This window comes from Musca autumnalis, unplaced genomic scaffold (genome assembly GCF_047663935.1).
Source record: "Musca autumnalis isolate F117 unplaced genomic scaffold, ASM4766393v1 scaffold_2, whole genome shotgun sequence".
NCBI classification, from domain to species: domain Eukaryota; kingdom Metazoa; phylum Arthropoda; class Insecta; order Diptera; family Muscidae; genus Musca; species Musca autumnalis.
The window spans coordinates 184,143,225-184,166,650 of record NW_027411755.1 but is presented as its reverse complement, the minus strand read 5'-3'; the positions used below and the strand labels follow the sequence as shown (position 1 = coordinate 184,166,650).

Sequence of the window (23,426 nt, the reverse complement as noted above, 5' to 3'; positions counted from 1 at the left end):
GAAGAGCTGTAAATACAAGAGGATTGAAAGCACTACAATGACGTCACAATTATCAAAACAAACATGAAAGAAAGTATAAGAACGACAATAGAGAAGAAGCATAGAAGTATAGAACTACAATGGCGATAATTGCATGACGGATAAACAATGTACAACAATAATGAAGAGAATTCTATCTAATAGTTGTTGCTGTAACTCTCTTTAAACAAAGTAACTACTCAATAAAAATCTTCGTTACAATTAAAATATTCAAATTAACGGAAATTGCAATAATTTAACCCAAACCTATCAGTTACATTCGTAACAATATTTTCAACACTTTCGTTACTTAGAATGTGCTCAATAGCATTGTAAATCATAATTTTTGAACATTTCGTCGAATGGTTTTTTTTCACGTACCTATTTGGAAATTATGATTTTCCGTATTTATGGAGTGCAGCTCTTACTTCGGCCCATTTTTTCATAAATTTTTATGTTGTTTATTCAGAAGAGCGGTACTCTATTTCAGTTATATTTTTGCGGAAGAAATAGCTACTGTCCTTAATTAGGTGATCACACTTTAAGAACTCTTTTTTACTGTTTTGACAATCGCTATCTTGCCAATCAAAACAAATTGCCAAATTAATCCATTTAATTTTAAGGATCAAGAGACACCACAAACATTTGAAACTCTTAACTCTACCTTTATTCCCATATAAACGACTCTTTAAAATCGGCTATTTTTCATGGAGAAAAGTTGGCATCATTGTTCACACAGCAGCCCGTCAAATGCAGCATACCGTTATTTACATTTTATTTTAAATGTCTCTCTCTGCCTGTGCTCTTCTTCTTTATATTGGATGAGAGTAACAAAAATTCATGACTAAATTGAAGAAGAAGAAGCATGCATTATGCTTATCAACGTCATCAATAACAATAACAACAAATTAATGTAAATTATCTTTAACTTTTAGGTGCATTCTTTAACAAAAAGCCAACAGAAAACCACAACAACAATTAAACAGTTAATCTGTCATCGATAAACCAACCCCCCCAAATAATCAAATAAACAACAACAACAAACATGACAACGTAAGCGTCCGCGTATGACGCCGCCTCATCACCCAAAGTTATGACTGAAATTCTTCAGTACGTTTTAATAAAAATGATGCAAAAATCAATAACAAACGCAATAATGGATAAAGAAGCTGCTGCTGAGCTATATTTGAAGAAAATGGGTGATGATATTTGATAAAAGTTGTGCATGTGAGTGAAGGTGTGTGTGTGTGTAAAGTTCATACAAATCTCTGTGAATTGAAAAGTGAAGAGATAAAAAAATCAAATAAAAAAGATTTAAAAAGCAAAGTCTCTGCAAAAAAAAAAAATAATTAAATGAAAAGTTTGAAACTTCGGAAAATATCAAATATTAAAAATAAATCAAAGAAAAATGTTTAAAATTGGTGCTTAGAGGAAAAATAACAAAAAAAAAAAAAAAAAAAATAATCATTGTGAAATGCCGACGGGTTATCAAACAACAAAGCAAAACAAGTGCCAAATTAAAGATAAAATAAATTAAACATGTTTTAGTAAATAAAAACGCAACAAAAATTTAAAAATGATTACTGTTTTGGAAAATAACTATTGAAAACTAAATAACTATTCTTGGGGAAAATCGGAAGTTTTTGTCACGCAAATTCTTCCATTAAAATTTAAGCTGAAAGTTTAAGAAAACAGTGAGAAGTGCAAACATTCAAAGAAAAACCAATTTGATTTTCCCCAAAAAGTTTGTTGCATTCACAACATGACCGAATACGTTACACCCAACATACACACAGTGTTGAAAAAATATCAAACAAGTGCTCCCAAAAGTCTACAAGGTCCTGGTCATTCATTAGCCAATATTGCCTCGACAACTAGTAACGCCCTGCCCCTAACATCCACATCTTCGGTAGTTCCCCCCATAACAGCAGCATTAGCAGCACCCGCCGCCGGAGGAGTTGGTATTTCCCACATTGCCATTTCACCCTCAAATAACTTGTGTACGTCAGCAGCAGCGGCAGCCGGTAATTGTCCCTTAGATGTTAGTCTAAATAATAATGGCGGTGTGGCCAATTTATCACCAGCCGATGTCCATGGATTGGTGGCAATGCGTACCAGTCCCTGTGATCTTGTCAATAAATCAACCATCAGTGGCAAACAGCAACAACAAAATCATACTGGAGGAGCAACAGCAACAGCAGCATCAGCAACGACAGCCATACCCACAAATACAAATCCTGCCCTGCCACTTATAAAGAAAGAAATAATGACATCACCTGAACCCATACCACCAGCCCATGATCTCCAAAATGAAAACCCTTTGGCGGGAGGAGGAGGCGGCGGCGCCCAATCTGTGCCAGCTTCAATGCAAACATGTGGTGGCCTCCCACCACAACAGGCACCTTCCATAAAAATCATGCCACCCCCACCACCTGAAGTTTCACAACCCATACTCTCTGCCGCCGATCCGGGAACGGGAGAATTGTATGAAACCCGTTTAGAGGGCAAGACAATCGGTTGCTTTTCCATGGGCGGTGAAATGCGTCTCTGTCTGCCGCAATTCCTCAACAATGTGTTGGCAGAATTTAGCCTCGAACAAATCAATCGTAGCTTTGATGATTTGGGCATATTTTGTTCACAATGTACACCCGAACAATTAATGGAATTTAAAGCAGCCAAAATATTACCATCTGATGTCAAGTCAAGTGGTCTTATAACACGAACCGATGCCGAAAGACTATGTGCCGTACTATTGCATCGTTCCGATCGCAATAGTTATATCAATGTGGAGGATATACCCAAGGGTGCTATCTCGTTTAAGGTGTATCATCGTTGTTTTGGTAAATGTGAAGGTATTTGTACACCGGATATGTATTCGTATCAGAAGCCCACATGCATTATGTGCCTCGAATGTAAGGGTTGGTTTTCACCGCAAAAATTTGTTGGCCATGTACATCGTAAAGTGGAGAATCGCACCTGTCATTGGGGTTTTGATTCGCGTAATTGGCATGACTATCTGCATGTCGCCTTGGATGTGGAGAATCGTGAAAAATATCAAAAAATCTTGGATGAACTGAAGGAGGTGGAGATCAAGGAACAGCAGAAAGCTCAACAGGAGATTAACTATTTGAAAAGAAAGGTGAGTAGAATTGTGTTGAATATTTTTTAATTTTAATTAAATTAAGTTATGAGGATAGAGATAAGAAAAAGATTTAGGTAACTATTGGTTTATGAAGGTATTTTCAAGGTTCTACAACAGTAGGGGTCAAAAAAAAAAAAAAAAAAAAATTGCCGAAGTTCCAGGCCACTTATGTTGCACGCAAGGTGCTGCCAAATCATCGTTATGTAGTTGGCAATATTAAAAATTTCGGTTCTAGATGGTCCTTAGAATAGTAAAACAAAATACATGATTCCCAGCTACCGCCTAAATATTTACAAGTCCTCTTCAGTCCCCCAATAAAGAGCTACAAATATGTTTCTATATGAGCTTCCCCTGCGATTATCGAATTTATTTGAGAACGAGGTGCGAATCTTCAGCACAATGCATGGAACTAACGATCCCTTGCGAGTTAACACTCTAAAAATGCATGTAAAGAACCTTGAGAAACACATTATAGGTGATTTAATCCACAAGAGCGTTTCCGCAACTTTTTGGAGGACATTAGAGTAGATAATACAATATTCGCAAATGTAAAGTCTGAGGCAGGAGGAGAATACTCCTCGGTTCTAGATTGTCCTTAAAATAGTAAAACAAAATATAAGACTTCCAGCTACGTCTAAATATACAGAAGTTCTAGATGCAAATTTTCTTAAACTATCCATAACTCTCAGAAGGTAATTACGAAGAAAAAAACTTGTCCTTGGGTGAGCTTTCCTCAAGGGTTATTGGTATTTTTCAAGAACGGAGGCTCAGAACTAGAGCGTTACCAGAACTTCTTGTCGGGCATTAGAGTAGATAACAAAACATTCGATATGGTCAAGGCCGCGAAAGGAGTTATTCTTACAATTCCTCGGTTCTAAATGGCCCTTACAAATATTGTCGAAAGAACTTTAATAACAACTGGCGCCTAAAAATATTCCCAAAAATCCAAGACTCCCAGCTATTGGCCTAAAAATATTCTCAAAATATCCATCACTCTTAGCGTTCCAGAAGGTCCCTAAAAAGTCTTGAAAAATTAATGACCCTCATATATAATAATTGTTCCACAAACATCCCTGAAGGGACAAGGGAGACTTCTCTCATGACTCTCATGGTTGGTTGGTTTACGTGGTGGCTACACTTTATAGCCTCAATTAGTATGTAAGGAATACCGTTTTGAAAACCACACCACTCGTTCAAGGATTGTTATTTCGTAGTAATAAATTGGCAGTTAAATCCAGCCTGATGAGTTGATAAATCGTAGAAGGTCTCCCGGACCTACTTCGGCTATCTCGGCGATATTATGAAGGAACGGCTGTCCTATAGCTTTAAGTCGTCGTTGCATTAGTGCAGGGCAGGAACAGAGGAGGTGTTCAACAGTTTCCTCCTCTTCTTCATCTCCGCAGCTGCGACTGGTCGTTGTGTGGTATATTTAAGCGCTTTGCGTGGTTACCGATAGCCCAGTGACCGGTTAACACTGCAATAAGTTTTGCCAGGTTCCGTCGATTTTGGCTGATTAGGAACTTTGTGCGTTTGGCGTTGTATTGAGGCCATGTAGATTTTGATATTCGGCATGTTTCCGTTTTGTCCCATCTACTCTCGAACAATGATAGATATTATTTGAAGATATCCCCTTTAACTACTCCCATTGGTGTTGCGACTGACGCCTTTGGGAGTTCGTTAGAGGCAGATCCTGCTCTGGCTAGTTCGTCCGCTTTTTCGTTCCCATCAAGTCCCTTATGGCCTGGGATACAGGTGAGAGTTACTCGTGACAGACGCCCTAGTTTAGAAAGTTCTTCTTTACAATCTTTCACTAGCTTCGATGTGGCAGAGTTTGATTTTAGTGCAAGGGGTGCCGCTTGACTGTCGACAAAAATTCCTATCGAGTTTGGTGTGTGGAGTTGTAAGAGAATAAAACAAGCTTCCTTTATGGCCAGTATCTCCGCCTGAAAAACACTGCAGTCGTCAGGTAGCTTTATGGATGTAGATATATTTGCATCATATGAGAAGACACCAGAACCGACTCCACATTTCATCTTGGAACCATCTGTGTATACATTGGTGTCATGACCTGTCATTTGTGATCCATTATTCCATTCCTTCCTGCTTTGAAATTTGACTTCAAAAGGCTGATCAAAAGTCATTGTAGGAGCGCAGTAATCAGCAGTAGTTGCTATTTCTTTTGGTAGTTTGTGATGCTTACGTGCTTCGTCCGTAGGCTCTATCGCTCCATATTCCTAGAGCCCGCAGCCTTGCCGCATTACATGTTGCAATTGCTTTGATGTGTATGTCTATTGGCAGAATGTGCATCATAACATTGTGGGCTTTAGCCGGAAAAGTCCGAATTGCCCCTGTCACCCCGATGCATGCTGTATACTATATAGTTTTGCGTATGTATGTATGCGTCGTAAGCAGAATTTCAAGAGATTCGGCTGAGTTATCAGACCAAATGCCGTTGTTTCTCTTTATATATGTGGGATTCGAGTGTCCTTTTGTCATAAATTTGCTTAGTCTGCCTGTATCTTTGGTGCTGTCTAGTGCTCCGAAAAATTCAATCCATGATTGCTTTTTCGCTCTGGCTATGGCTTTTTTGTACTCCTTTAGCTTATCCTTGTATGGCTGCTAGGATCCGCTTTGGTAGCTGTCGTTGAAAACTTTCTGTGACTGTTTACGCAGTTTAGAGAGCTCGGATGTCCACCATGGTGGATAGTGCTTTTTCGAGCGCGTCCTAGGACATGAAGCTTTAAAAGCTGTCTCTAGAGATTTCTACAAAATAGATACAGCTTTATCTATACCCGCCGTAGTATCGCTTTTGTGTGGAATGCTGGGTAGTTTGTCCCAATGATGATGGTGTTGAGTGGGTGTATGGCCTCCATGGCGCTCCAGACCTCGCTTGGTGGGGCTTCCTTTGAGTGGGCCATGTAGCAAGAGGCAAGAAAGAACTGCTTGCCATTGTCCAGTTCTACTTTTGCAACGGTGAAGTCCGCTGTACTATTTTTAACAATTAGACATGATCTAGGGTTCTTGGATGATGTCTATGTCAAGATCCTCCTCTACTAGAAGGATCCGCAGGTTATCTGAAGCGACTCTAGAGTGCTTCAGATTGATCTGCACGACCTTGAGCATCATCTTATTGAGGGGATGATGTTGATGGCCCCTCTAGCTGCATATTATCTAGCAGCTTTCCGGCATCGTCGATGTCATCTGCATCGTCTTCTCCGTTCGGGCCATGCGATCTTATTATCTTTACTCACGCCAAAGAACATTTTGTTGCCGAGTCTCTCTAGTGTCTCCACTACGACCTCTGTTATAGAGAGAACCAAACTCATGCTGTTATTATTCTGGGGTTCAGTGGCGATTACGGATCAATCGTCCATTGGAACATCCTTGTTCATCCTCGCCAGACCTTGTAGTAGTTTCGGGCAGCCAAACTCTGGCACGAGGTCTTACTGGGACTTCTTGGGCTGTGATCAACCGCAGGCTGATGTCTTCCCATGCACCGCTGATCTTAGCCATACATTATTCCAAGAATCCCTTTGAGAACACGTCCATGCATTTGATTACCCTGTAGCCACGATGAACTTCGCTTGAGTCGAAATGAGGCACGGGAGAATCTTCGTTTGTGAAAACATGTTCCATAACTATTCCTCGACAATTTTAGTGTATTTTATTTTGTTCAGCTCATCCCGTTCGTGGACCGTACCACTTGCAGCATTCTTGGCGATCTTGCCGAGAATGAATTTTGCCTTCTGGTATAGGGCCTTTCGAACGTCGGCTGGACTTTTCTTTTTCTTATTGGTTTGTGTAGTTTTACCATCCTCAGAGACGGTCAGAGTTGCTGTTTTTGTGGTTGTCTGATGAAGTGTGTCTGAACCGACAACACTTAGTTGGCTAGCTACCAGCTCCTGGCTGGATGTTAAAAGGTCATCCTCGGAAGAGTTGCCAGACTGCAACCGAGGAGTTTTGTTTTTATTTTCTATTGTATTTTTCTCCATATGTTGTTCCCACGAGTGTGCCGTTAGAGGATGGACCATCGTACGCAGTGACGGCTTGCGCAGACTAGGCTACTAATAAGTACAACTCGACCCGTGCCCTGGCGCCGAGGGGGGATTGCTAGCGACCAGACTTCTTTAGACACTAGTCGGCCATGCAGATCCTCAGCACTGACCCTCATACTAACCTAAAAATATTCTTTAAGTGGATATATCAAGAAAAAACATATTTTTCGGAAATAACATTTCAATGTAAACTCTTACCTTTAAAATTTCTCTTCAAATAAACCGACTCTCAGATGGTCATAACAATATTTTTCAAAAAATTCATAGCTTTAAAAATATTCTCGAATATCCATCACTCTCACATTGTCCCATAAAATTATCTAAAATATCGAGGAAAATCTAAAATATTCTCCATTCTCAGGTACAATATTTGTTTTTTAAAAAAACTACTCAAACTACTCAAAAGCATTCAAAAAAAAAAAAAAATACTTCATACATCCATGACCTGAAACAAATCTCTAAAATATTCACGACTTTCAGGTGGTCCCGATAAACATTCCTAAAATCTCTGAATCTCAGATAAGTCCTACAAATATTTTTATAAAGAGAACTCTACCCAGATGAGCCCTTAAGTTAGTCCTGAAAAACTCACAACTCTTCAGATGGACCCAAACATATTTTTAAAAAATCCCATACTCTCAGATAAAGCTACAAATCCACACCTTGAAAATATATTCTTAAAAATTTTCTCCTTTTATTGTCGTTAAAAAAATATTCTTAAAAATCCTCGCCTTTGATTGTTTTGATTGATTTGAAAAAATATTCTTAAAAAAATCCACGCCTTTAAAAGTCGTTGGAAAAATATTCTTAAAAAAATTCACGCCTTTTATAGTCGTTGGAAAGATATTCTCGTTCGAAAAATATTCTTAAAAAATCCAGACCTTTTATAGTCGTTGGAAAAATATTCTTAAAAAAATCCACGCCTTTGGTAGCCGTTGGAAAAATATTCTTAAAAAACGCCTTTGGTAGTCTTTCAAAAAATATTCTTCAAAAAGTCCACGTCGTTGATAGTCGTTGGAAAAATATTTCCAAAAAATCCACGCCATTGATATTCATTTTATAAACCCTCGATGACCCATAAAATATTCTAAATTAATATACGACTCTTCCAAAATTGTAATGTGATGCCAAAAATATTTTTAAATAACAAATAGGCGAAAAACCATTTTTATAAAAATTCAAAATTCTTCGAAGACGCCAAAAATATTCTTAAAAAAATACTTTCAGCAATGACGCCTAAAAATAGTCTTAAGTATTCATAAAACTGGTAGTGCCTCTAAAAATATTCTTAGAACAATATGACTCATGGCGCAATCAAAGTGGAGGACGGACAAAAAAATCAAACATTTCTTCCCTTACATTAAAAAGTAAGTAAAAAGTAAATTTATAATAAAAACAATAATAATTGCATATTTTTTATGAGCATTGCATATTTTACGACTTAATTGATTTAAAGTAATTAATGGCACCTACCATACATGCATGTCTGAATGGCGGAATGATGATGTACAGAAATAATCAAAAGTAGACGAAAACAATAAATACGATAAACAAAAAAACTCTCAACTATTCAGCGTCATTCAAAGCATTCATCATCGTCATCAAGGCAACAAATAACTGCTGCAAATCGGGAAAGGGGGCAAGAAGCCATGTCTCTAATGCGGGAAATTTCAACCACAATGTCACCTTTTTTCTATTGCTGCTGCTACTGTCTGATCTTCTCGAATATCTGTTTGTTCAGCAGTTAGAGACAGACACAGACAACAGTCAGTTGTTAAAGCCTTATTAGCAACAACAACAACAACAGTAACAACAAAGGTAATCATATGAAATAGGTGAAAAAAGCTTAGACAACAACAACAGCAAAAAATACGGCCAGTCAAGACCTGACATCTTTTTTCTATATGTTGACTAGACATTGTGACGCATTGTAGACAATAGTCAACTTTTTTTGCTATTTATCATTTGTAATACAATTGGCATCTGTGTTTGTTGAACATGAATTGTTTAACACTTTTCAGGCGTTTTTTTTGGTTTTATAAAATTGTTTTATTATTAATGGAGAGGGGCGTTGCAATATTCGTAGAAAAAATATTTTTCAAAAATTCTTCGCCCTTGATAGTCGTTGAAAAATATTCTTAAAACAAATCCACGTTTTTGGTAGTCGTTGAAAAAATATTCTTAAAACAAATCCACGCCTTTGGTGGTCGTAGAAAAAATATTCTTCAAAAATGCCACGCCTTTGATTGTTGTTTATAAAATATTCTTCAAAAGATTCCACGCCTTTGGTAGTCGTTGAAAAAATATTCTCAAAAACCCCGCAATTTTGATAGTCGCTGGAAAAATATTCTAAAAAAATGCATGCCTTTAAAAGTCGTTGAAGAAATATTCCTAAAAAAATCCACTCCTTTCATAGTCGTTGAAAAATTATTCTTAAAAAAATCCAGGCCTTTGATGATCGTTGAAAAAATATTCCACGCCTCTGATAGTCGTTGAAAAATATTCTCAAAAACATCGTGCTTTTGATAGTCGTTTTAAAAAATTTGAGCTTTTGATAGTCGTCGAAGAAATATTCTGCAAAAATTCCAAGCCTTTGACAGTCTTTGAAAAAATATTCTTAAAAAAATTAACGCCTTTGATAGTTATTGAAAAAATCCACGCCTTTGGTAGTCGTTGAAAAAATATTCTTAAAAAATCCACGCCTTTGGTAGTCGTTGAAAAAATATTCTAGAAAATCCACGCTATTGATAGTCGTAGAAAAATATTCATAAAAAAATTCACAACGTTGAAAAACTATTCTTAAAAAATTCCACGAATTTGGTAGTCGTAAAAAAGTATTCTTAAAAAAATCCACGCTTTTTATAGAGGTTGAAAAAATATTTTTAAAAAATCCAAACTTTTGATAGTCGTTGAAAAAATATTCTTCAAAAATTCCATGCCATTGATAGTGGTAAACCTACTTACCAAGAATAGGTTTGTGTTTAGGATAATGACATAGTCTCTATCGTTTCTGAAACTAGATGGCTTCCTTCATAGATGTCACCCTCATATATCATAATTCGATTATTTTCCCAGACACAGACCTTTTATCGATGTAGATACTTATCAAATAAAGGTTTGTGTCAGAAGTCTCATATTCTACCTACTATGGCAACGAGACTGGATTGACATTTTTGTCTCCACTTGTCCTAGATCATATGCGGCAGGGACCCGCCCTACATAAATTCTGAAATCGGACTTGCTAAGTGGGAGTAGTAGGAACTATGTTCTACGTTCTTAGATAACCGACCTCTAAAGATGTCCTCTATTTTATAGAAGATCTCTAAAGACGCTCTCGCTTCTATAGAACACCTATCTGCTATTCTATAGAATACCGCTCAATAGGTTCCCTATTCTGTAGAAGACCACTAAACTATAGAATATAGAATATAGAATACATATAAATAGGTCCTCTATTCTACAGAACACATCTAAGAAGTTTCTCTTTTCTATAGACGAACTCTAAAGAGGTCCTCTATTTTATAGAAGACCTGTGAAGGGTTCCTCTGTTGCATAGAAGGCCTCTAAAAAGGTCATTATTCTATAAAATACCTCTATAGAAGACCTCTAAAGAGGTCCCATTTTCTATAGAAGAACCCTAAAGAGATCCTCTATTCTACAGAAGACCTCTGAAAAGGTCTTCTATTCTATAAAATACCTCTAAAGAGAACATCTGTTTTATAGAAGTCCTCTAAATAAGTCCTCTATCCTATATATGTCTTCTAAAGAGTTCCTCTATTTAATAGAAATCTTATAAAAAGGTCTTCTATTCGATAGAAGTCCATTAACGAGGTCCTCTATTTCATAGAAGGCCTCGAACGAGGTCGTCTATTCTATAGAATACATCTAAAGATGTCCTATCTTTTATGGAAGACCTCTGAAGAGGTTTTCTGCCCTACAGAGTTATAAAAAGGTCTTCTATTCCGTAGTAGACCTCTGAGGAGGTCATCCATTCTATAGATGACCTTCAAAGAGGTCGTATATTCTATTGAAGACCTCTAAAGAGTTCCTCAATTCTATAAAATACCTCTAAAATGGTCCTCCATTCTATAGAAGACTTCTAAGGAGGTTCCTTAGAGGTCCTCAATTCTATAAAAGACCTTTAAATAGGTCATCTATTCAATGGAAGACCTCCGAAAATGTCCTCTGCTCTATAGAAGACCTCTTAAGAGGCCTCTAAAGAGGTCCTCCATACTATAGACGACCTCTGAAGAGGTTCTCCATACTATAGAAGATTTACGAAGAGGCCCTCCACATCCTCTGAAGAGGTCCTCTAGTCTATAGAAGACCTCTGAAGAGGTCCTCTATTCTATAGAAGACCTCCGAAGAGGTCCTCTATTCTATAGAAGACCTCTGAAGAGGTCCTCTATTCTATAGAAGACCTCTGAAGAGGTCCTCTGTACTATAAAAGACCTCTGAAGAGGTCCTCTATTCTATAGAAGACCTCTGAAGAGGTCCTCTATTCTATAGAAGACCTCTGAAGAGGTCCTCTATTCTATAGAAGACCTCTGAAGTGGTCCTCTATTCTATAGAAGACCTCTGAAGAGGTCCTCTATTCTATAGAAGACCTCTGAAGAGGTCTTCTATTCTATAGAAGACCTCCGAAGAGGTCCTCTATTCTATAGAAGACCTCTGAAGAGGTCCTCTGTACTATAAAAGACCTCTGAAGAGGTAATCTATTCTACAGAAGACGCCCAAAAAAGACCTCTGAATAGGTCCTCTATACTATAGAAGACCTCTGAAGAGGTCCTCTATTCTATAGAAGACCTCTGAAGAGATCCTCTATTCTATAGAAGACCTCCGAAGAGGTCCTCTATTCTATAGAAGACCTCTGAAGAGGTCCTTTGTACTATAAAAGACCTCTGAAGAGGTAATCTATTCTACAGAAGACGCCCAAAAAAGTCATCTATTCTATTTAAGACCTCTAAAGAATTCCTTGATTCTATAAAGGACCTCCAAAAGGTCCTCCATTCTATAGTGGTCCACTCGTTTCCTATTTCACTGATGACCTTTTTAGAGGTCTATTCAGTGGAAGACCTCTGAAGAGGTCCTCCGTACTATAGAAGACCTCTGAAGAGGTCCTCCATACTATAGAAGACCTCTGAAGAGGTCCTTCATACTATAGAATACTTCTGAAGAGGTCCTCCATACTATAGAAGACCTCCGAGGAGGTCCTCTTTACTATGGAAGACCTCTGAACAGGTCTTCTATACTATATAAGACCTCTGAATAGGTCCTCTATACTATAGAAGACCTCTGAACAGCCCTTCTATACTATAGAAGAACTCTGAACAGGTCCCCTATCCTATAGAACATCTCTGAAGAGACCTCTGAAAAGGTCCTCTGTACTATAAAAGACCTCTGAAGAGGTCATCTATTCTACAGAAGGCTTCCAAAAAGGTCGTCTATTCTATTGAAGACCTCTAAAGTGTTTCCCCATTCTATAAATGACCTCCCAAAGGTCCTTTATTATGTAGAAGACCTCTAAAGTAGTCCACTATTCTATAAAAGACCTCTGGAGAGGTATTCTGTTCTCTAGAAGATCTCTTAATAGGTTCTACATTCTATACAAGACCTTTAAATAGGTCATCTATTCAATGGAAGACTTCCGAAGAAGTCCTCTGTTCTATAGGAGACATCTGAAGAGGTCCTCTATTCTATAGCAGACCTCTCCAGAGGTCGTCTATTTTATAGGAGACCTCTTTAGACGTCCTCTATTTTACAGGAGACCTCTATAGAGGTCCTTTACTTTATAGGAGATCTCTAATTCTTCCTATTTAACTGATGACCTTTTAGAGCTCTATTCAATGGAAGACCTCTGAAGAGGTCCTCTATTCTATAGAAAACCCCTGAACGGATCGCTCATACCATAGAAGACCTCTTAAGAGGTCATTTATTCTATAGAATACTTCTAAAGATATCCTCTATTCTATAGAAGACCCTGAAGGTGTATTCTCTTCTGCTACCTTTGTTCTATAGAATAACTCTGAAAAGGTTTTCTATTCTATAGAAGACCTCTAAAGAGGTCGTCCATTCTATAGTAGATTTCTGAAGAGGTTCTCTATTTTATATAATACGTCTAAAGAGGTCCTTTATTCAATAAAAGCCCGCTGAAGAGGTCCTCTGTTCTTTTGAAGACCTCTAAAGACGTCTCTATTCTATAGAAGTTCTGTATGCATTTTGTCCCTGAAAAAATATTGTTTAAGGTCTATGCTTATGGTTCTTATAGTCTACTATTATTGTCCACTATTATTGCCTTAATGTGTGATGCATACTTTTAGGCTACAAAAAATTTAAAATTTGTAGAAAATTTTTTTTTTTTTTTTTTTTGAATTTTAAGTTGATCAAAATTATTAACGTACCCTTTAATTTTTATTTATCTGCTACCTTTGTTGGCAATTCATTGTTAAGGCAAAGGCCTTATCCTAAAAATATGCAATTTGGTTATTGTTTCAGAAGCCAAACATAAATTTTTTTAGGTTACACTGTACAGTTGTGCCTTCAAAGCTTTCACAGACTTGTAAACATTTTTCTATGAATAAGACCTTCCTTCCCTCAGACTACAGCTGGTTGGCAACTTTGTAAATAAGTATCTGGGTCTAGACTTATTGCGTATATGCCCCGATTACCTTTAAATGTACATATATACCCTCTTCCCACCCTTCCCTCACACACTGTCTAACGCCACAATTTAATACCATGTTCGCAGACATGTAATTCGCATTTGTTACAATTTGCCCAAGATTAGTAGACGACGATGATGATTATGGTGACAAGAGTGTAAGGCTAGGCTACAATGTATATAAGAATATTTATTGTAATGACGTTTCAAAGGTAGGAGGTAACTGGTGGTTGCACAACGGCAAAAAACTGGGTGTTATTCTATTCTTTTTTCTATGCGTCAACATTTTTCTACTTCCTTTATTGCGTACTTTATCGACTTTGCTTAGAACAACGTACATATTCCGGTTGGCGTACGTTTGTAAATATGAGGCCCCAGTGGGCCAGGTAGGTAGGTGCAGCACCTTTGCTTAAGTGTTCTTATTTTTTGCAATATTTTTTGTCTTTGAAGAACAAACAAAAATTACAACAACACGGACAAAATGTTGCAAACCTTTTCAAATGAACTTCCTTGCTTGCCTATTTCGTCTGGTCGCCGCCGCCTAGTCGGTCATTGGTTGGATATTTACCTCTATTTGAATATTTGAACTAGCAGCAGCTAGCTGCCTGTGTGTCAGTCAGTTCCTTGAGTTGCCTTCGTGCAATATGACAAGTACGTACATATCTTGTATCTGTCGCATACGCATAAATGACTATAAAACTACCGAAGAAAAAAATTACATAGACCTCAATAGGTAGACAATGGACCGGTACAAAGGAAACGACATTACGATTTTTATGTCTCTCATTTTGTTGTCTATTTTTTTTCTATTTTATTTGTTTTGTTGTTTTTGTGCATACATACATATGTATGTGTATATGTATGTATGCATATACGTATTTGCTCATTGACCCCAAAAGGTGAAACTTAAATTGTTTTGCCAACGTCATTGTTGTTCTTGTTGTTTTTGTTGTCATTTGCAACCATCTAATGTTTTCGGTTAGACTTTGTTGTAGAAAATGTTAGTTTTTTTCATTTTGCAATGAAATATTTTATTTTGTGGTTGAATTTATTTTACTATTGTTGTTGCTGTTGGTTTTGCATTTTGCTTGTCTGTCTAGCAATAAGTCTGTCACTGTGTTCTCAACTATTTCATTGTCTCCGACAATATTTTTGTGTGCATTATTTTCATGCAACCAGCAAATATTTATGTGTGCTTCCAAACAAAACAAGGTTGATTAGGAAAAAAGAATTTCCCGATCTATAACGATTTAATTTTAAATTTAACGTGAGAGGACCATAGAAGATTTCTAAAGAGGTACTCCATTAGAAGTCTTATATAGAAACTCCGAAGAGGTCCTCTATTCTATAAGAGACCTCATAAGAGGTCTTCCATTCCTCGGAAGAGGTCATCTATAGAAGGAATCTAAAAATTTCCTCTATTCTATAGAAAACCTCCAAAGAGGTCTCCTATTCTACAGAAAACTTCTAAGGAGTCCTCTAGACTTCTAAAGAGGTCACTTATTCCAAAGAAGACCTCAATGAGGTCATCTATTCTATAAAGAGCTTCTACATTTCACAGAAGATCTCTAAAGGGGTCATCTAGTCTATAGTAGACCTTTACAGAGGTCTTATATTATATAGAAGGCATCTAAAGAGGTCCTCTATTCTATAGTAGACCATTACAGAGATCTTATATTCTATAGGAGACATCTACAGAGGTCCCAAAGAGGTCATCTACTTTATAGAACATCGGTAAAGAAGTCCTCTATTATATAATACACCTTTAAAGAGGTCCTTTGTTCTATAGAAGAATTCTAAAGACGTCCTCTATTCTATAGAAGGCCCCTAAAGAGGTCCTCTATTCTATTGAAGAGGTCCTTTATTCTATAAAATACCTCTGAAGGCATGTAAAGAGGCTGCCTATTGTATAGAATACGTCTAAAGTGGTAATTTATCTATGAGAGCATCTTTTCTATAGAAAACTTAAAACCACATATTCTTCAGAGCACTTTTTAGACATCTTCTATATAATAGTAAATGTCTTTTGTATAGAAGGCACCTCTGTCCTTTCTTCTATAGAACACTTCTACTCCATAGAACACCTCTAACGAGGTCTTTTATTATATAGAAGACTTTTAAAGAGGTTCCTTATTCTACACAAAACTTCTAAAGCCGTCCTCTATTCTAGAGAAGCCCTCTGAGAAGTTCCTTCATTCAATAGAAGACTTCTAAAGAGGTCACCTATTCCGTAGCAGACCTCTAAAGAGGTTCTATATTCTATGGAAGACCACTAAAGAGGTCCTCTGTTTTGTAGAATACCTCTAAACAGGTACTCTATTCCATAAAAGCCTCTAAGGAGTTCCTCCATTCTATAGAAGACATTTAAAAAGGTCCCCTCTTCTATATAAGACTTCTAAAGAAGTCCTTTACTCTATAGAACAGCTCTAAGAAGGTCCTCTATTTTTAAAGAAGTCCCCTAAGGAGGTCCTATATTCCATAGCAGACCTGTAAAGAGCTTCTATATTCTACGGAAGACCTCAAAAGAGGACCTGTCTTCTATATAACACTTCTGAAGAAGTCCTCTACTCTATAGAATACCACTAACGAGGTCCTTTATTCTATAGATGACTTCTACTGAGGTCTCCTATTCTAAAAAAAACTTCTAAAGAAGTCCTCTATTCTAGAGAAGACCTCCTTCATTCTATTGAAGACTTCTAAGGAGGTCGACTATTCCATAGAAGACCTCAAAAGAGGTCATCTATTATGTAATAGGCCTCTAAAGAGGTCTTCTATTCCGTAGCAAACCTCGAAAGAGGTTCTATATTCTATAGAAGACCTCTAAAGAGGCCCTCTCTTTTGTAGAATACCTCTAAACAGGTAATTTATTCCATAAAGACCTCTAAAGACTTCCTCCATTCTATAGAAGGCATTTAAAGAGGTCCTCTTTTCTATATAATACTTCTAAAGAAGTCCACTACTTTATAGAACACCTCTAAAAAGGTCCTCAGTTTTGTAGAAGACCTCTAAAGAGGTCCTCCATTTTATAGAAGTCCTGTGAACAGGTCATCTTTACCATAAAGACCTCCTAAGAGATCCTTCATTTTATAGAAGTCCTCTAAATTGGTCCTCTATTCTATAGAACACTTCTGAAGAAGTCATCTACTCTATAGAACACATCTAAAGAAGTCCTATATTCTATAGAAAACCTTTAAAGAGGTCATCTATTCTATAAAAGGCCCCTAAAGAGGTCCTCTATTTCGTAGCAAACCTCTAAAGAGGTTCTATATTCTACAGAAGACCTCTTAAGAGGTCCTCTATTCTATAGAAGACCTGTGAACAGGTCATCTTTACCATAAAGACCTCCTAAGAGATCCTTCATTTTATAGAAGTCCTCTAAATTGGTCCTCTATTCTATAGAACACTTCTGAAGAAGTCATCTACTCTACAGAACACCTCTAAAGAAGTCCTATATTCTATAGAAAACCTCTTAGGAGGTCCCCTATACTACAGAAAACTTCTAAAGAAGTCCTCTATTCTACAGAACACCTCTAAAGAGGTCGCCTATTCCATAGAAGAACTTAAAGAGGTCATCTATTGTATAAAAGGCCCCTAAGGAGGCCCTATATTCCGTTGTATACCTCTATAGAGGTTCTATGTTATACAGAAGACCTCTAAAGTGGTCCTCTCTGCTATAGAAGACCTTTGAACAGGTCATCTTTTCCATAAAGACCTCTAAGGAGTTTCTCCATTCTATAGAAGGCATTAAAGAGGTCCTCTTTTCTATATAAATCTTCTAAAGAAGCCCTCTACTTTATAGAACACCTCTAAAAAGAGATCCTCCAAAGAGATCCCCCATTTTATAGAAGACCTCTAAAGAGGTCGTCCATCTTATAACAGATCTTTAGTTTTGTTTCCTATTGAAGACTTCTAAAGAGATACTCTATTCTATGGAAGACCTCTAAGGAGGTCCTCTATTCCACAGGAGACCCCTAAAGATGTCACCTATTCCATAGAAGATAACATAAGAGTTCATCTGTTCTATAAAATACCCCTAAAGGAGTTCTCTATTCTACAGAAGACCTCTTAAAATGTCCTCTCCTCTATAGAAGACCCCTAAAGAGGTCATCTATTCTATGGAAGAATATAAAGAGGTCCTCTCTTCCATAGAAGGCATCTAAAGAATTTCTCTGCTCTATAGAAAACCGCTAAAAATGTCCTCTATTCTATAGAAGTCCTCTAAAAAGGTCCTCTATTCTATAGAATAATTCTAAAGAGGTCATCAATTTTATAGAAGACATCTAAAGAAGTCTCCATTCTACAAAAAACTTCTAAAGCAGTCCTCTATTCTAGAGAAGAGCTCTAGGGAGGTCCTTTATCCACAGACGACCTCTAAAGATGTCACCTATTCCATACAAGACCTCTAAGGAGGTCTTCTCTTCTATAGAAGACATCTAAAGAAGTCCTCTGCTCTGTAGAAAACCTCTAAAAATGTTCTCTATTCTATAGAGAATTCTAAAGAAGTCATACATTTTATAGGAGACCTCTATAGAAGAAGGTCTAATATTCTACAGAAAAATTCTAAAGACGTCCTCTATTTACTAAGGAGGTCTTTTATTCTATTGAAGACTTCTAAAGGGATACTCTATTCTACGGAAAACCTCTACATAAGTCCTCTATTCCACATGACCTCTAAAGATGTCACGTTTTCCATAGAAGAAAACAAAAGAGGTCATCTATTCTATAAAAGGCCCCTAAAGAGGTTCTCTATTCTACGGAAGGCCTCTAAAAATGACCTCTCTTCTATAGAAAACCCCTTAACAGGCCATCTATTTCATTCAAGACCTCTAAAGAGGTCCTCTCTTCAATAGAAGTCGTCTAAAGAAGTTCTCTGCTCTATAGAAACCCTCTAAAAAGGTCCTTTATTTTTAGAAGACCTGTAAAGAGGCCATCCTTTCTATAGAAGAATTCTAAAGAGATCATCCATTTTATAGAAGACCTCTAAGGAGGTCCGCTATTCTACAGAAAACTTCTAAAGAAATCCTCTATTCAACAGAAGTACTCTGAGGGTGTCCTCAAAAGAGGCCATCTATTCTACAAAAGACACCTAAAGAGGTCATATATTCCATAGAGGAATTCTTAATAGGTTCTCTATTCTATAGAAGTCCTCTATTCTATAGAAGAATTCTAAAGAGGCCATATTTTCTATAGTACACCTCTATAAATTTCTTCTCTTCTATAGAAAACCTCTAAAAGGTCCTTACTTGTATAAAAGACCACTTAAACAAGTCATCTATTCACCTCTAAACAGGTCATCTCTTCTTTAGAAGACGTCTATACGGGTCATTTATTCCACACAAGACCTCTAAACAGGTCAATCTCACCTCTAAAGAGGTCTGTAGACGACATCTAAAAAGTTCCTTTATTCTATTGAAGACCTCTAAACAAAACCTAATTTCTATAGAAGATCTCTGAAAAGATTCTCTATTCTATAGAAGACTTCTAAAGACGTCATCTCCTTTACAGAAGTCGTCTTAAGGTGTCCTATATTCCATAGAAGACCGCTAAAAAGGCCATATATTCCATACAAGACCTCTAAAGAGGTCCTCTCTTCTTTAGCAGACATCTAGAGAAGTCCTCTGCTCTATAGAAAGCCTCTAAAAAGGTCGTATATTCTATAGAAGACATCTAAAGAGGACCCCTATTCTACAGAAAACTTATAAAGACGTATTTTATTCTACAGAAGTTCTCTAAGGAGGTCCTTCATTCTATTGACGACTTCTAAAGAAATACATTTTTCTACGGAAGACCTCTACACAGGTCCTCTATTCAACAGAAGACGTCTAAAGAGGTCACCTATTCCATAGAAGACATCAAAAGATGTCATATACATATTCTACAAAAGGCTCCTAAAGAGGTCATATATTCCACAGAAGACCTCTAAAAAGGTTCTCTATTCTATAGAAGAATTCTAAAGAGGTCATATTTTCTATAGTACACCTCTATAAGTTTCCTCTCTTCTATAGAAGACCTCTAAAAGGGTCTCTCTTGAATAAAAGACCTCTAAACAGGTCATATATTCCACACAAGACCTCTAAAAAGGTAATCTCTTCTTTAGAAAATCTCTAAAGGGTTCCTCTCTTCGTCTAAAGAGGTCCTCTCTCTTGAAGACCCCGAAAAATGTTCTATATTCTATAGAACCTCTAAAGAGGTAGTATATTCTATAGAAGGCCTGTAAAGAAGTCCTCAATTTTATATAAGACCTCTGAAGAGATCCTTTATTTTATAGAAGTCTAAAGATATCCTCTATTCTATAAAAGAACTCTGAAGAGGTAATCTTTATTATAGAAGACCTCTAAACGGGTCATATCTTCTATTGAACACCACTAAATAAGTTCTCTCTTCTACATAATAAACAAGTAAGAACAAACTATAGTCGGACGGGGCCGACCATGTGATACCCTATACCACTATCCCTGTGCACTAGCTTTCCGGGCTAGCTGTTATAAGATGTGCATTAGAAATTTTACCAATTTTCACACAAAAGTTTTGATCAATTTAACCCGCTAAATATTATCCGATCATACCGTTGACTTGCACGCTACTTCTTCATCTCAAACCAAAACTACGTTTAAAATTTCGCGCCGATCGGACTATTATTGCGACCTACAGAGCGGCTACAAAATCGAGCAAAAATTTTGTTTTTGGTCCATTTCATCCCTTTAACATTTCACGATCATCGCCAAAAACTAATCAGTTCTATTCTGGTCCAAACCCGACCTCCATACTAAATTTCGTGACAATCGGTCCATAATTGCGGCCTCTAGCTTGATTACAATTTTTAATGGACGGACAGACGGACGGACGGACGGACGGACACACATCGCTAAATCGCTTTATCTCGTCGAGATATGAAGTTTGGTATACCACATGAGGGGTCTACGACGAATATTTCGCGGCGTTACATGAATTTTTGGGAAAACAAACTTATTATACCCTTTTCCACATTGTGGTATAGGGTATAAAAAGGGTATCTTTCCTATATTCTACATTTTATATTCTCTATTCTACTGGAGACCCTGAAGACGACCATATATTCCATAGAAGACCACTAAAGGGGTCTTTTCTTCTATAGAAGACCTTTGAAACATCCCATTTTTTTGGAAGGCTTCTAAAAAGGTTCTTCTATTGAAGGCCTTTAGAAAGGTCCTCTCTTCTATAGAGTATTCCGAAAAAGCTTCTTCTTCTATAAAAGATCACTAAAGAGTTTCTCTATAGACAACCTCTACAGAGATCACTTTAATGATACAACATATGGAGCCACAACTTTGTTTTCCTGAATTTTATAAATATTTACCAACAAACTGCCAACAACAACAACAACATTGTCTGGTAGTAACCGCAAAACAAAGTGCATTGTGCAAAAAAGGAAGAAACGAAAAAAAAACAAGACAAGACTAGACTTGTGGCGGGACAATGAATGCCAATTTCATCGTACTCCAAAAGTGAAGTGCATGTGAAGTGTAGGTAACAGACAACAAAAATCGAAAAAGAAAAAAAAAAACGGACCATACCTGGTTGTTGCGGCTGGGCAGACTGGCTGCCATGCTGGAGCCCAAAAAAAGAAAACAAAAGAGCGAACCAGCCGGCCACCAACAAACAACCCAAAAACCGACCACAACAACAACATTGTAAGCAAATATATGTATGCACGGGGCAAATGACAGCGACTGAATGGCCTCGCAACAACACCACCAGCAATAGTTAGAGCCGCCGCGGCGCGTCACACTCATCGCTGTAACAGGCGTCGTAAACTAAATCTTGAAATCTCCAAAAAAACAGAAACAACAACACAAAAATGTTCAAACCAGACATAAAGTTGAATACGGTTTTTTGGTCGATGGGTCGGTCGGCCGGTCGTTTGCTTGGTTGGTTAGTGTTGTTGAGGTTTTTGATGTTGGTCAAAACCAAAAAGATACGTACAACGTCGCCAGCCTAAGAGTCAGCCAGCCAGTCGTCCAAATTCTGGTTTTCTTTGGATGACTGTCAACAACATCACCACCACCAACCACCACCAAAGCTGAGACAGACTGAGACTGCAATTTTGAAAGATCGCAAACAAGGCAAACAACAAAAGCCAGCCCAGTAACCGGGCGACTTGAAGCGCATTTCCCTATTGTTGTTGTTGTTGTTACTGCCTTTTTTATGGATTTTTGGTCAAAGTGGTCGCCCTGGTTGGAGTTTTGTGTTGCATTTTTGTATTGCTTTTTTGTGCAATCATTGCAAGTCTTTTTTGTTGTTGTTGGTGTTTTTTGGACGTTCGTTTGTCTGACGCGCTTGGTCATAAGTGTCTCCTACCTAAGAGTGGCCGGTGTTGTTGTTGTTGTTGCTGGTCTTTTTTGTCGTTTCTCGTATGCTGAGTATTTATTTTTGGACTTTTAACCTGATACTTAACATTTTTGCCGTTGCAACCAATGCACCAGAAGACGAAAAATAACCTTAATTATGGCCAAAGCTTTTGAAACTGTGAGGAAGAAGAAAAAGAGAAAACCAGCAACCAAAAAAAAAAAAAAACTGCAACACTCGTATTTTCAACAAGTTCTCTTTCAAGGGGCCTACTTTGCCGTTTTTTTTCAACTTAAGAAAATACCTTCGTAGTGAAATTTAAATCTTGGAAAAGGGTTGCTAAAGGGAGTTCCCTGTTCAGCAGAAGCAACTGCAGCAAGCAAATTTTAAATAACCAATGACATATTTTTGTTGTTGTTTTAATTTGTAATTAAGAATTTGTTCGTGGCTCTGGCCTGTTGTAATTGCCTTCTTTGTAATTCAATATCCTTAAGAGATGTTTTTTTCTTATTAAGCTTTAAACGTAAACGACACGGGCTAAAGGATTAATAAGGGCAGCTGTTGCTGAACGAGGAGTGGAATCTTCCAGAGATGCATATGATGGACATGTTAAATTCGATTCTCTGAGGAATTCACAGATAACTCCACTCATCTGTGGAACAGATGATCTTCATAGAGGTTTTGTATGAGTAGACAATACAGTTTTTTTCTACAGAAAAACCTTTCTAGAGGTTTCTATATTCTATAGAACCCTCTTTAGAAGTATTCTACAGAATAGAGGCCCTATGTAGGGGACTTCTATATAATAGATGACCTCCGTAGAGGTCTTCTATAGAATAGATGACATCCGTAGAGGTCTTCTATAGAACAGATGACCTCCGAAGAGGTCTTCTATAGAATAGATGACTTCCGTAGAGATCTTCTATAGAAAAGATGACCTCCGTAGAATGGATGACTTCCGTAGAGGTCTTCTATATAATAGATGACCTCCGTAGAGGTCTTCTATATAACAGATGACCTCCGTAGAGGTATTCTATATAATAGATAACCTCCGTAGAGGTCTTCTATAGAATAGATGACCTCCGTAGAGGTCTTCTATAGAATAGATGACCTCCGTAGAGGTCTTTTATAGAATAGATGAACTCCGTAGAGGTCTCCTATAGAATAGGTGACCTCCGTAGAGGCCTTCTATAAAAAATATGCCCTCCGTAGAGATCTTCTATAG

At 37.4% G+C, this 23,426-nt stretch overlaps 1 protein-coding gene across 13 annotated transcripts in view; it reads left to right on the top strand.

The window, feature by feature from the left end:
* Snoo (Sno oncogene) overlaps positions 1 to 23,426 on the top strand; it is a 589,115-nt gene that overhangs the window by 16,879 nt on the left and 548,810 nt on the right. For all 13 annotated transcript variants that reach the window (XM_073965728.1, XM_073965727.1, XM_073965724.1 and 10 more), the window contains one exon: positions 954 to 3,157. In XM_073965728.1, the coding sequence (XP_073821829.1) occupies positions 1,781 to 3,157 (1,377 nt within the window). In that variant the 5' untranslated portion in view covers positions 954 to 1,780. The remainder of the gene's footprint in view (positions 1 to 953; positions 3,158 to 23,426) is intronic.